General features: G+C 42.8%; 2 protein-coding genes across 2 annotated transcripts; both read left to right on the top strand.

The window, feature by feature from the left end:
- Positions 1–11,378: 11,378 nt before the first annotated feature.
- Positions 11,379–11,771, top strand: LOC136844055 (protein FAM200C-like). The gene has a single exon (XM_067113070.1). It carries the CDS (start codon positions 11,379–11,381, stop codon positions 11,769–11,771), a length of 393 nt encoding a protein of 130 aa, XP_066969171.1.
- Positions 11,772–12,194: 423 nt separating this feature from the next.
- Positions 12,195–12,686, top strand: LOC136844054 (protein FAM200A-like). The gene has a single exon (XM_067113069.1). It carries the CDS (start codon positions 12,195–12,197, stop codon positions 12,684–12,686), a length of 492 nt encoding a protein of 163 aa, XP_066969170.1.
- Positions 12,687–15,396: the final 2,710 nt, after the last annotated feature.

The following is a 15,396-nucleotide window of genomic DNA, read 5'->3' as shown; positions in this document are numbered from 1 at the left end:
AGGATTTTAACAGTATGACTGTTTTTCACATTTTTAATTTGACCTATCAGTTTCGATGTATCAAATGTTGGACCTAGGATTTTATCAGAATGACTGTTCTTCTCTCATTTTTATTTTGACTTATCAGTTCCAGTGTATCAAATGTTAGATCTTGGATTTTAACAGTATGACTGTTGTTCTTTCATTTTAATTTTGACTTAGTTTCAGTGTATCAAACATTAGACCTAGGATTTTGACAGTATGACTTATTCTCTTAAAATTTTATTTAGACTTATCACTTTTCATGTATCAAATGTTAGAACTAGCATTCTGACAGTTATGAGTATTTGCCTATCATTTTTATTTTGGCTCATCAGTTTCGATGCATCAAATGTAAGACAGGATTTTACCATTATGACTGTTCTTCTCTCATTTTAATTTCGACATATCAGTTTTGATGTATCAAATGTTAGACATAGGACTTTACCAGTACGAATGCTCTTCTCTCTCTCCCCCCCCCCCTCTCTCTCTCTCTCTCTCTCTTTTTTACATCAGTTTTGATGAGTGAAATGTTAGTCCTAGTGCTTTGACAGCAATTGACAAATATGACTGTTTTTCTCTCATTTTTATTTTGACGTGGCAGATTCAATGTTAGACCTATTATTTTAATAGAATGACTGTTCCCTCTTTTTATTTCAAACTAGCTGACCAACCCGGCACTGCCCAGGAAAACTGAAGGACTCAAAAAAATTTTCCTGCACCTCCTTGTGCTGACTGTCTCTTTTATCCTGAAATTATTGTACTGAATGTCGCTTTTATCCAAATATTACTGTTCTAACTGTCCCATTTATCCATGTATCACTGTGACTGTGGTAACTGTCCCCATTATCCAGGAATTACTGTACTAACTGTTCCTTTATCCAAATATTACTGTTCTGACTGTCCCATTTACTCAGGTATTGCTGTAGTGGCTGTCCCATTTATCCAGATATTACTGTAGTGACTGTCCTATTTATCCAGGTATTACCATGGTGACTGTCCCTTTTATCCAGGTATTAGTGTACTTTCTCTCCCATTTATCCAAGTATTACTGTTCTGACCGTCCCTTTTATTCAGATATTACTGTAGTAACTGTTCAGTTTATCCGGGTATTACTGTACTGACTGTCCCTTTTATCCAAGTATTAATGTGCTGACTGTTCCTTTTATCCAAATATTTCATGTATCAAATGTTAGAACTAGCATTCTGACAGTTATGAGTATTTGCCTCTCATTTTTATTTTGGCTTATCAGTTTCGATGCATCAAATGTAAGACATAGGATTTTACCATTATGACTGTTCTTCTCTCATTTTAATTTCGACATATCAGTTTTGATGTATCAAATGTTAGACATAGGACTTTACCAGTACGAATGCTCTTCTCTCTCTCCCTTTCTCTCTCTTTTTTTTTTCACATCAGTTTTGATGAGTGAAATGTTAGTCCTAGTGCTTTGACAGCAATTGACAAATATGACTGTTTTTCTCTCATTTTTATTTTGACATGGCAGATTCAATGTTAGACCTATTATTTTAATAGAATGACTGTTCTCTCTTTTTATTTCAAACTAGCTGACCAACCCGGCACTGCCCAGGAAAACTGAAGGACTCAAAAAAAATTTCCTGCACCTCCTTGTGCTGACTGTCTCTTTTATCCTGAAATTATTGTACTGAATGTCGCTTTTATCCAAATATTACTGTTCTAACTGTCCCATTTATCCATGTATCACTGTGGTAACTGTCCCCATTATCCAGGAATTACTGTACTAACTGTTCCTTTTATTCAAATATTACTGTTCTGACTGTCCCATTTACTCAGGTATTGCTGTAGTGGCTGTCCCATTTATCCAGATATTACTGTAGTGACTGTCCTATTTATCCAGGTATTACCATGGTGACTGTCCCTTTTATCCAGGTATTAGTGTACTTTCTCTCCCATTTATCCAGGTATTACTGTACTGACCGTCCCTTTTATTCAGATATTACTGTAGTAACTGTTCCGTTTATCCGGGTATTACTGTACTGACTGTCCCTTTTATCCAAGTATTAATGTGCTGACTGTTCCTTTTATCCAAATATTGCTGTGGTATGCCCCTTTTATCCAGGTATTACTGTCATAATTGTCCCATTTATCCAGGTATTACTGTTGTCTGTCCCTTTTATCCAGGAATTACTGTGATGGATGTCCCTTTTATCCAGAAATAACCATACTGACTGCCCTTTTATCCGAATATTACTTTGCTGATGGTCCCATTTATCCAGATATTACTGTGGTGACTGTGCCTTTTATCCAGGTATGACTGTCTTGACTGTCCCATTTATCCAAGTATTACTGTGTTGACTGTCCCTATTATCAAGGTCTTACTGTACTGACTGTCCCATTTATTCAGTTATTACTGTGGTGACTGTCCCATTTACCCAGATGTTGCTGTGGTGACTGTCCCTTTTATCTGGGTATTACTGTGGTGACTGTCCCATTTATCCAGATGTTGTTGTGGTAACTTTCCCATTTATCCAGGTATTACAGATCTGACTGTCCCTTTTATCTAGGTATTACTGTGGTGACTGTCCCATTTAACCATGTAATGCTTTGCTGACTGTCCCTTTTATCCAGGTATTACTGTGCTGACTGTCCCTTTAAGCCAGACATTACTGCGGTGACTGTCCCTTGTATCCAGGTATTACTGTGGTGACTGTCCCATTTATCCAGGTATTAGTATGGTGACTGTCCATTTTATCCAGACTTTACTGTGGTGACTGTCCCATTTTATCCCGGTATTATTGTGTTGACTGTCCCTTTTATCCAGGTATTACTGTGGTGGCTGTCCATTTTATCCAGATATTACTGTGGTGACTGTCCCATTTATCCAGGTATTACTGTGGTGGCTGTCCCATTTATCAAGGTATTACTGTGATGGCTGTCCCATTTATCCTGGTATTACTGTAGTGGCTGTCCCATTTATCCAGGTATTACTGAGCTGACTGTCCCTTTTATCCAAGAATTACTGTGCTGCCTGTCATTTTTATCTTGGTATTACTGTGGTGACTGTCCCATTTATCCAGGTATTATTGTACTGTCTGTCCCTTTTATCCAAGAATTACTGTGCTGCCTGTCATTTTTATCCAGGTATTACTGTGGTGACTGTTTTATCCAGGTATTACTGTGGTGACTGTCTATTTTATCCAGACATTACTGTGGTGACTGTCCCCCCAGGTATTACTGTGCTTGTAAAGTCCCTGCTCCATGGGTTTTCTTTAGTGAACCTCCCGTTTTCTACGGTGCCTTTTTCTCCTGACCTTAGGTTGGGGTACCTAGCCATGTTTTATTTATGTAAATGTGCATTTATTACTTACTCATTTGTGTCCTTTTGTATTGTACATGTGTCAGAGCATTGTTGTGTCTAATCTGTTAATTTTATTTGTGACATCTGTATTTACCTGTCCTGTTTCACATTGAGAACAATTGACCTCAGGTCACCTGTATGTCCTTGTATGTCTCTGTACTGAAACTAGCAGTCAATGTCTACCTGCTCTATCTTTTGCACCCTGTAACAGTAGTGACCCTGGAGTGGTTCCCGGAGCCATTAATGGGCCCAAACGGCGACTTAGTCTTGGCCCGATGAACTACCCCACGCCCCTAACAGACTAACTACGGTGTTTTAACAAAGCATTCGGGTGTACCGACCCTCGTCGGCAGATCATGGGCGTCATTAGCAGACCCACACAGCACGCCCCCAAGTGTGTATTGACACGAGTGTAACTCACACTCCGAGTGAGAGTGCAGAAGCGAGTATGGACGCAGACATTCCCTCCCACATACAAATAACCGCGAACTTCGCGGAGTCTGATATCTCCCTTGCACAAAACCCACTCGTGCCCTTCCCCACGCCAAGGCTTGCGTGCTCCTCCATGTCGGTACCCGCTCCTCACGCGCTGCCCTTCCTGACGAACCAACCGAGGTCCGCCCTTGCCATAAAGCTGCCGCTGTTCACACACCACAACCCATCATCATCATAGCTCTACAGGGTCGAAGGGCAGTTCAGGTTGGCAGGCCTGACTGACGAAGTGCTGCAGGAAGATCACCCCGTGGGTGTCTGCCGCAAGTCCTGCTACCTACCAGAAGCTGAAGGCCTTTCTCGTCGAGACCTACTCCCTGCCAATCTCCGAGAGAGCTGCCTGCGCCCTCGACCTCGCCAACAACCCCCGGCACGACCAGAACTTCCTGGAGATGTGGAACGTCATCCGGGACCTTATCCTACCCAGGACAGACAGCAGAGGCAGGCACACGGAGATAAGCCTGTCGAGGGAGATCTTCCTCCGTCAGCTCCTCCCACAGGTTCAGACCCAGGCAGCGCTGCAGCCAACCGCTCCCACATGCAACGCATCCCCCAGCTGACATCGCGGAGCCGCAGCCCTCTCCAGCGCCCCAGCAGATACTTGCTTTAATCAGACGTTACCTACGTGTTGGGGGGGTGGCGCTATTGCAAAGTCCCTGTTCAACGGGTTTTCTTTAGTGAACCTCCCGTTTTCTACGGTGCCTTTTTCTCCTGACCTTAGGTCGGGGTACCTAGCCATGTTTTATGTATGTAAATGTGCATTTATTACTTACTCATTTGTGTCCTTTTGTATTGTACATGTGTCAGAGCATTGTTGTGTCTAATCTGTTAATTTTATTTGTGACATCTGTATTTACCTGTCCTGTTTCACATTGAGAACAATTGACCTCAGGTCACCTGTATGTCCTTGTATGTCTTTGTACTGACGTCCGCATGCCACTTTATAAGCGACCTGCTCCCTTAATAAACTAGCAGTCAATGTCTACCTGCTCTCTCTTTTGCACCCTCTCACGTACTGACTGTCCATTTTATCCAGGTATTACTGTGGTGACTGTCCATTTTACCCAGACATTACTGCAGTGACTCTATTTACCCCCCACTAAACATAAACACACCCCCTACTAAACCTAAGCACAACCCCCACTAAGCCTAAACACATCCCCTCCTAAGCCTAAAAACATCCCCACGAAAACTAAACGCACACCCCACTAAACCTAAGCACAAACCTTGATACAGAATTATTAATCATAGGAAAGAAAAGGCATTTTCAGTAATTTATTTCTATGGTATCGAGTACATGAAAGGAGGTATGATAAACCTGTAGAGTTTATTTACCACATAAGTTACAGAGGGAAGGGGGATATGGGTTTGAAACCTACCTTATTATCCAAGTTGGCCACATGCCAAATTTTGTCTAGATCAGTCAAACAGTTACCACATAAGTTACAAAGGGTAGGGGAACGGGTTATGGGTTTGAAACCTAGCCTATTATCTAAGCTGGGTCAAATGATGGCCAAGTGCCAAATTTTGTCTAGATTGGCCAAGCGGTCACCACATAAGTTATGAAGGGAAGGGGGGTACAGATTTGAAACCTATCCTTATATCTAAGTTGGGTCAAATGATGGCCACATGCCAAATTTTGTCTAGATCGGTTAAGCAGTTTGGATTTCTAATGTGCACAAACATACAATACAAACATTCACTTTTATATATAAGATTACACTTCAGCGTAGCAAATGTTAGACCTATGATTTTGACGGTATGGCTCTTTTATTTTTGCCTTATCATTTTCAATGTATCAAATATTAGACCTAGTGTTTTGACAGTACAGTATGAATGTTTTTCTCATATTTTTATTTCTCCTCATTAGTTTCGATGTATCAAATGTTAGACCTAGGATTTTCACAGTATGACTGTTTTTCATCTCTTTTCGATTTAGACATCAGTTTTGATGTATCAAATGCTAGTCCTAGGATTTTGACAGTATGACTGTCTTTCATTTTTATTTCAAATTATCCGTTTCGATGTATCAAATGTTAGACCTAGGATTTTGATAACTGTTTTTCTCTCATTTTTATTTTGCCTTATCAGTTTCGGTGTATCAAATGTTAAGCCTAGTATTTTGAATGTTAGACCTAGGATTTTGATAGTATGACTGTTTTTCTCTCATTTTTATTTCGACTTATCAGTTTTGGTGTACCAAATATTAGACCCGAGATTTTAACAGGATGGCTGTTTTCCTCTCACTTTTATTTCAACTTGATAGCTTTGTTTCCACCTGCTGTCTCTTGTAAAGCATAATAATTACGTTTTCTGTACTGAGGATTCAAATCTAATTGATGAAGGCTATGGAGCAACTTATTTACAGCGAAATCAAGGATTCATGGGGCATGTCGCATGTTTGATGCTGAATAAATATGTTAAAAGTGATTCATGAACACATTATTTTCAAGCCCGGTAGGTTACACTTTTTTGACACTGCTGTACCTGGAGAAATTTCGATTGATAGATTATATGTTTTCGAGTAAATATTACCCCTACTTGTAAAGGACAGTCATTTAGGGAAGTTTTGATAAATACTGGAAAATATCTGTGATTATTGTTATATATTTTGAAAACTGAATATCTAGATGTGATGCCAAATGTGTTTTAATATACATACCTGTGCTATCATAGATAAAGAGTACTCAACGCAAATTATGCTGTGGCTGTTTGCTGACTTAACAACAAAAAATAACTGCCTAACGAATAGGCTTACCTGTGACCTGAGCCAGGGGTAACTCACCAGTTTTGTTCTAAGTCATCTCGGTTTGCAGTTCTGTTGACCTTCATCTCACATAGTAGAGATTTGCTTTTGTGTGTGTGTGTGTCATGTGTTTGTGCCCTGTCTTCGTTTTTGCTGCAGCATCTTGCCCTTCTTGTGCCATTTCCACCTCCATTAGCCATGTACCCTAGTGTTGTGTAGTGTTAAATTCTTTTTTGTGTGACAGCCACGTGGGTGACCACCTTTTGTCTAATTTGTTGAGTGATACCAGCTCGTATTGTCCATCATTCCCTCCTTGTGTTTTCAATGGCCACGATGGAGATTACAAACTTTGAATTTCGTCATTGTAGGGGTAATTGTAAGCGCTGCAGTAAATTGATGTCCCCAATAGCGGTAGGTCCGCACTCCATATACATCTTGTGTTAGGGACAGAGTGTTTGAGAGTGGCCAGTTGGCTCCCCTCCCCCCCATGGTCTCTATAAGAAAAGGCTTCAGAAGAAGGGTAGTTCTTCGAGAGAACCTACCCTTAGTCCATCAGCCTGCCATCCTGTGCTTCCACCTTTGTCTAGGCCTCCCCCAGGAGTTACTCCCCCAGCAGTATTATTAGTACCTCCCCAGTTTCTTCATCAGGGGAAGGCTCTGAGGCAGAAGATATCCTGAGGATTGTCATGGATATCTGGGTAAAAGGTGGCACATCTCTTCCACAGGTGGTGGCGGGTAATTTCCAGAAGACTCCAATCTTCTTCTTTTGCCACATGGAGAACAAAGGGCCATTCCTAGCATCAGGTCAGTCTCCCTCTTCCAAGGAGGTCAGCAATATGGACAGCCTCCCGTCCAAGAGGTTGAGAGCAGATTCCACTGGTCCCTCTTCCCCTCTTTCCAAGTACCAAAGATTGGGGAAATCCAGATCACCCTCTGCCAGTAGGACCAGTCGTTGTCATTCCCCATCAGTTGCCTCCTTGTTGGTGTTCCCAGCATGCCTCTTTAACTTCTTGTTACATCGGAGATGGCTATCAGCATCAAGGAATAGCAGCAGAAACTTCTCGTCCCAAAGCAGCAGCAGGACGGTGGAACGGAGCACCTTGAGAAGATAGGGTGACTCTTGGCTGGGTAGCATTACCCCCCCCCCACCTCCGCAACATCAGAAGAGAGGCAACTCCATTAGGTATCCCACCAGTGGAGTTACCCTGCCCCGGTCCTGGAGCAAGCAAGTAGACATTGGAGTGGTGCCAGTGACAAGAAGTACAAGGTTTCTCCCTGTTAAGGTTAGCATTCTCCAAGCGCTGCTCATCGGGACAGGGCAGTGACAGACTGAAGCAGCCCACCCTACAACAGGTCCTACCAGAGGTGCACCCCCACAGGCAAGACCAAGGATAGGACCTATAACAGTAGAGGATCCACCAGCAAACCAACCCAACCCTCTCTCTTCATCCAACAGCTCAGGTGTCTCTTTTGGAAGGGACACCAGAGAAGAGGCAGTAAGAGACCCCCACACAACAGAGACAAAGTCGACACTCCTTCACAGGTAGAGATCCCAGAGGAGGAGAAAGATTTCATCGATTTTGTATGCCAAATCAGACAAATTCTACTCTTGACTGAACCATCTACAGCAGAACCGGGGACCTAACCCCACTTTCCTATTAGGAACAGGAAGATGAGACTCCCCTCCACCACAGATGCACCAGTCAGTGCACCTCCCTTGGCACCCCATGATCACTGGGGTCATGTGTGAAGTACAGTCCTTGGTGGCAGGACCCAAGAGCTCCTTAGCAGGAGCAAGGTTGGATAAACTCCCTCCTCTCCTGAGGCAAGCTAAGTACAAGCTAAGTTCTACATCCTGGAAGATGCCTTCACCATACCGAGAACTTTGGCTTCAAACATCTGGAGGTTAGGCAGGTTAGCAGGTAACACCCCATTAGAGAGGTTCAAGCAGCAGAGCATCCATCTTAGCAGCACTGAGTTTGGCACATTTGAGCTGATGTTAGCAAAAACCTTGAGATCCATCTCCTGGCTGAACAAATGTCAAGGAGCATGGATTAAAGAGTTGAAGGAAGTCGTCCTTCCGGAAAAGTGATCAGGGGTCAAGAAGTTCCTGGGACCATCAGGGGGAGTCCTCTTGTACATGATAAGACAAGTTGGCCACCTTTGGGCCAACATCATTCTGAAGAGAGGAGAGGTTTCTCTTTCACTGGTGCAGAAAATGATTTCCTTGGAGAGTTGGCCAAGCCTCCAAAACTGTCCCCTCCTTGATTCTCCTTTCTACTTCCCTCCAGATTTAGTTCAGCAGGCCAATGGCATCAAGATGGAAGACTCACAAGACTCCCTGTTTTCTCACATGCCTCATCCAAGAAACCCGCACCTCTGCCTCGAGGAGAAGCAAAAAGACTCCCCCTTCAGCACAGGGCCTCCTCCTTCAGTAGTTAGTCTTCTCCCCAACACAGATTCCACCATCAGAATCAGGCTGCATTGCAGAGCAGGTCCTTGGACAACAACCAACCCTTCTGGGGCCCCAGCCCTTTCATGGCCGTCTTAGAAACAGGACCGAGAAGAGGGGAGATTCCAGTTGAGACGTAAGCGGCCTCCCCCCAACCCGCTGCCTCGAGTAAAGAGGTTCCTAGCAGACAAGAGGACCACCTAGCAGCAGTTCAGGACACAGGAGTGGACAGTGCGGGTCCTCAGACGGGGATACAAACCGCACTTCATGACTACATCACCCCCTTTATCCAAAACCCTGATTCCCTTCCCCTCTTACAGGAACATCTTGTCCAAGGGGAAGGCACTGCAGCAGGAGGTGGAGACAATGCTCAAGAAGGTGGTGAAGATCATGAGTGACCACTCACCAGGCTTCTACAGCTGCCTTTTCCCAGTGGAGCAGGCATTTGGGGATTGGAGTCCAGTCATAGACTTGTCTGCTCTGAACCATTACCACCAGAAGATGTCCTCCATGGAGACACCAAAGTCAGTCTTGGCCTCCATCAAGGGCAAGGATTATATGGTATTCATGGATCTGCAGGATCCCTAGCAGCACATCCCCACCCACGGGACGTCCAGGAAATTCCTGAGGTTTGTCTCCCAGGTAGTAGTCTACCAGTTCAAGGCCCTTTGCTTTGGCATGGCAACAGTGCTGCAAGTCTTTACCCGAGTGTTTCAACTAGTCTTGGAGTGGGCACACACCAAGGAGATAAGACTTCGAAGATACCTGGACAACTGGCTGATCCTAGCATCCTAAGCCATTGGGAACTCCATGGGGACCAGGCCCTGTCTCTTTGCAAGGACCTGAGGGTGGGGGTAAATTTACCCAAATCAAAGCTCTCCCAAAAGTAAACCATCAAGTGCCTGGGGATGAGGATCAACACCATGGTGGGAAGGGAATTTCCATCTAACCAGAGGATTGCCAACTTGATGAGGGTATCAGAGCTGTTTCTCTCCTCAAAACCACAGCAAATGGCAAAACAAGTGGCGGGTCGTGATTGGGCATACAGCAGTGAAGACTACAGAGCTGCCCTAGCCCGTTTTCAGACCTATGGGGATGGACCTCTTGAATGCCTGGGAATTGACCACCATCATCAAGTACTACAAGAAGAGATGCCCCCTAAGAGAGTTAAGGTCCTCTGAGTGGGATGTAACCAAGGTTCTTTCCTTCCAGAGGACGGCCCCATTCAAACCTCTCAAGAAGGCGTCAGATAGAGACCTGACGTTGAAGATTATCTTCCTCCTCACCCTGGCATCAGCCAAAAGGGTGGAGAAACTTCATGCCCAGTTGTATGTCTTGCATGTAGTGGGGAAGTCCTCCATCTTGCTGGAACACATCCCAGACTCTGTGGCCAAGACCCAGAACCCTGCAGTCCCAGACCTGAAATTTAAACGTTTCTCCATGCCCTCATTAAAGAATTTCATAAGAGTTCTATGCCCACTCAGAACTTTAAGACAATACCTGAAGCAGATGGCCCCACACAGACTATCCTGTAGGAGGCTCTTCATAAGTACCAGGGGAGTGGGGGAGGAGAAGAGGGAGGTTTCCAACACCATCTCCCTCCGGCAGAGGGAAGTCACAGTCAGAGCATATTCCACAGTACAAGATGATATTCATCACCCATCAGGAATCAAAACCCATGATATAAGAGGTACAGGCCCCTCAGTGGCAAACAAGAGGGACCATTCCATCCAGCAGGTCCTGAAAGTAGGAACGTGGAAGAAGCAGTCAACATTTATGGCTTTCTATCTCCAGGACTTGCCTCACAAGTCCCTGGATACTTTCACCCTGAACCCAGTGGTAGCAAGCCAGCAGGTAGTATAATGGCAGTGAATCCCCAAGGGTAGGTTCTGCCAACAGGATCGTTCATCATCAACGGGCCCCCCAAGGAGATGGTGAGTAGGTGGGGTTGACCTAGTTAGATTTTTCTTCAGTGGTGACCCGAGCCGTAGAGGTAACTTCATAAGTATTAGTAGAGAGGCACTGCCATTACAAAGCACATTCATCCGACACTCTAGATCAGTAATTCTCAACCACTGCACCATGGCGCCCTTCTGTGCCGCAACTATCCCCCAAGTGTGCTGAGAAAATTTCACGGATAGGCATATGACACAGAAAGCAAGTTATTTAGTGGCAGAGCAGACGGCAAAACATATGAAACCTCATTCAATTGCGAACTCATATTTTCTTCCAACTTGTGCTGTAGTGAAAACCTTGTTTGATGATGAGGCTGAAAAATAAGTAAAAAATACCTCTCTCGGATGACACTATTGGTAGATGAATCAAGGATATGTCGTCTGACATTCAAAAGACTGTCAGTGAGCTTATGAAAGATGAAATGTATGCTCTGCAAGCAGACGAGTCAACTGATATTGGAGGTAAATCCCAATTACTAGTGTTCATCAGGAATATTGCTGATAATAAAATAATTGAACAATTTTTGTGCTGCAAAGAACTTGTGCAAACTTCAGGAGAGGACATATTCTCTTCAGTAGCAAAATATTTGAAAGAAATGGGACTGATGTGGAAATTATCTGGGGGAATTTGCACAGGTGGTTGTCCATCTATGGTAGGATCAGTAAAAGGTTTCATGTCATCAGCACAGAAGGAAAACCCACACCTAATTACAACACATTGTTTCTTACATCATGAAAATCTTATTGCAACACTTGGACAGGAATAAAAGCTTGTGCTTGCAAGTGTTGTAAAGATGGTAAACTTCATAAAGAGCAGACCAAAGCAGACAAGACTGTTTTCCATTCTCTGTGAAGAAATGGGATCTGCCCACGATGGCCTTCTCCTCCGTACAGAGGTCAGGTGGCTATCAAGAGGCAAAGTGTTGTCGAGAGTACATGAACTTAGGTAGGAAATGCTAGTTTTCTTTAATCTTCTGGAAAAACCTGAATTTTGTGAACTACTGGCCGATGAAATTTGGAGTGCAAAGTTATGCTACCTGGCAGATATATTTGAACATCTAAACAAGGTTAATGCAGTACCAGTATGCAAGGGAAAAATGAGAATATGTTAACATCATCTGACAAAATAAGAGGCTTGCTGGAAAAAAATAAGGCTTTGGAAAGATAGTGTGAATGATGGCAATGCCGTTATGTTTCAAAAGACTGCTGAAGCTAAATATACAGACATCATTCCACTCATCAAGGAGCACCTTGAAATTCTAGAGGGGAACATTGAAAAATATTTCCCTAATATATCTGCTAATCAATATGATTGGGTAAGAAATCCTTTCATCCATGATCCCTCAAGCAAGACACAACTTAGTATCCTTGAAGAAGAGGAACTAATTAACATTCGTAATGACCCCACACTAAAACTAGAGTACTTGGATATGTTACTAGAAAGCTTTTGGATAAAAATTGAAAAGGAACACCCTCACATACCTAAAACCCAGAAAATATTGCTGCAGTGTTCGACCTCATATCTGTGTGAACTAGTATTCTCAACACTTACAAACTTCAAAACTAATAAGAAGAGGTCTAGATTGCTGAGTGTTGAAGAGGAAATGAGAGTGTGCCTGTCCAGTGTCCCTCACAACATTGAAAGGATATGCAAATCCAGACAGGTGCAAAAGTCCCATTAATTAGGTATGTTTAATCCACAACTGGAATGTATGTTGTACATCATTCCCATGTGCTCATTAATTCATTCATATATAATAATAGAAACAATAGTAATAATTTTTTTTTTGTCTGTCACAGTCATCCTATTCAACTGGGTGGTTTTTATAGTGTGGGGTTCCAGGTTGCATCCTGCCTCCATAGGAGTCCATCACTTTTCTCACTATGTGCGCTGTTTCTAGTAGCACACTCTTCTGCACGAGTCCTGGAGCTACTTCGGCATCTAGTTTTTCCAGATTCCTTTTCAGGGATCTTGGGATCGTGCCTAGTGTTCCTATGATTATGGGTACAATCTCCTCTGGTATATCCCATATCCTTCTTATTTCTATTTTCAGGTCTTGATACTTATAAATTTTTTCTCTTTCTTTCTCTTCTACTCTGGTGTCCCATGGTATTGCAACATCAATTAGTGATACTTTCTTCTTGATTTTGTCAATTAACATCACGTCTGGTTTATTGGCACATATCACCCTATCTGCTCTGATGTCACAGTCCCAGAGGATCTTTGCCTGATCGTTTTCTATCACTCCCTCAGGTTGGTGTTTGTACCACTTATTACTGCAAGCTAGCTGGTGTTTCTTGCACAGGGTCCAATGGAGGGCTTTTGCTACTGAATCATGCCTCTTTTTGTACTGGTTCTTTGCAAGCGCCGGACATTCGTTTGCTATGTGGCTTATGGTCTCGTCTTTCATATTGCACTTCCTGCATATGGGTAACATGTTATTTCCAACTATTGTTCTTTGGCCATATCTGGTTCTTAGGGCCTGATCATGTGACAATGTTAACATTCTTTGTTTCCTCCTTGAGTTCTCCCCTCTGTAGCCACTGCCATGTTTCATTGCTGGCCAGTTCTTTAGTCTGTCTTGTACTATCCATGCATTGGTGTGTTGTACCATTCCTCTGTTCTGTTTTTCATTCTCCTGTCTCTGTATATTTCTGGGTCTTCGTCTACTTTTATCAGTCCTTCTTCCCATGCATTCCTTAGCCACTCGTCTTCACTGGTTTTCAGATATTGCCCCAGTGCTCTGCTCTTGATGTTGATGCAGTCCTCTGTGCTTAGTAGCCGTCTCCCCCCTTTCTTTCATGTTATGTATAGTCTGTCTGTATTTGCTCTTGGATGTAGTGCTTTGTGTATTGTCATGTGGATGGAATGGAATATAGAGTTTAGGCCAAAGGCCAAGCACTGGGAAGGAAACTGAGAGTAGGTAGGTTTGAAAGGTGTAACAGGAGGAAAACCTCGCAGTTGCACTATGAAATAATTGTTCGGAGGGGGTGGATAGCAAGATGGAAGATAGATATGAATGGAGGTGCGGTAACAGGAATGAAAGGGGTTGCAGCTAGGGGCCGAAGGGACACTGCAAAGAACCTTTAGTAAGTATTGTCATGTGTTTCCTAGTTTTCTGGTCTATGCTGCAGAGTTCAACCTTCGTCCACTCCACTACTCCTGCACTGTATCTCATAATTGGTGCTGCCCATGTGTTTATGGCTTTCATCATGTTTCGTAGGTTGAGTTTTGACTTGAGTATTGCCTTAAGTCTCTGCATATATTCTTTCCTGATCGTGTCCTTCATCTCTTGGTGCTTTATATCCTCTCCTATTATTCCCAGGTATTTGTATCCTGTCTCATCTATGTGTTTGATGCTATTCCCATCTAGTAGCTTTATCCATTTTTTTGATGTTGACCTAGGTGCATTTTTCTATTCCAAACTCCATCCTCATGTCCCTAGATACAATCCTTACAATATTATTATTATGATTATACAATATTATTATTATGATTATTGTTATTATTATTACTATTGCAGTACTGTATTACTTCATTATTATAATAATTATATGCACACATATATTTGTACTAATATTATGGCTAGCCCTAGTGTGTACCTTTGTGTCAGTGGAATATGTAGCAAGCTTATATAATATACATAATTACATTGACTGTAGAGTTGGTGCGCCGTCAAAGTCCAGGAAATATCATTAGTGCACCACTAAGCAATAAAGGTTGACAACCTCTGCTTTAGATAATTGGTCCTTCCACCTATTGGGGAGGCTCCACCTGTAAAAGCATAGGTTCATATTCCCATCAGAACAAATACCAAATTCAAAGTAATTTGTATTTTTCCTAGGGTGGCTTTTACCCTCCTCTACCACCCCTTCTACCACCCCTTGTGTTTCCAATCTCTCTCAAGTCATGTTTGTTCAGAACAAATAAAGAAATGTCGCTATGATCATTAGTTTTCATTCAAGACCACAAAAGATATGGTCTTCTAATGGACAAATAATCAACAGTAGATCTATATACATTTTTGAGATTCAGCTATTTAGAAACTTAATAAAATTAGTTGTTTGATATTTTGTGGCTATTTATGATAAAAACTGCTTCATTTCATTTATGAAATATTGGCTGTCAAGCCTGTAAGAGACCTGTCGCACCGATCGCGGTCTCTTTCGAGCACGTGTGTTCGTCATCCATCGGAGGGGACAAGACAGAAACAAGAGCATCTAGTTTTCTCTCTCTCAAGGAACGCAACTCTACCACACAATATTTCCGTCTGTTTCTCCCTAACCATTGTTGTCTTGATATATGTACAATCACCACTACTTGCATTGCCATGCAAGCATTCTAATCATGTACTCATAACGTTCCACTGAATCTTCTGTATCAAACTGTAT

This window comes from Macrobrachium rosenbergii, chromosome 12 (assembly GCF_040412425.1).
Source record: "Macrobrachium rosenbergii isolate ZJJX-2024 chromosome 12, ASM4041242v1, whole genome shotgun sequence".
Classification (NCBI taxonomy): domain Eukaryota; kingdom Metazoa; phylum Arthropoda; class Malacostraca; order Decapoda; family Palaemonidae; genus Macrobrachium; species Macrobrachium rosenbergii.
This window is presented reverse-complemented; position numbering and strand designations above follow the sequence as displayed.

What these genes read in the sequence shown, in the direction of transcription:
- LOC136844055 (XM_067113070.1), top strand. Translation starts at nt 11,379, where the DNA reads ATGTCGTCTGACATTCAAAAGACTGTCAGTGAGCTTATGAAAGATGAA.
- LOC136844054 (XM_067113069.1), top strand. Translation starts at nt 12,195, where the DNA reads ATGTTTCAAAAGACTGCTGAAGCTAAATATACAGACATCATTCCACTC.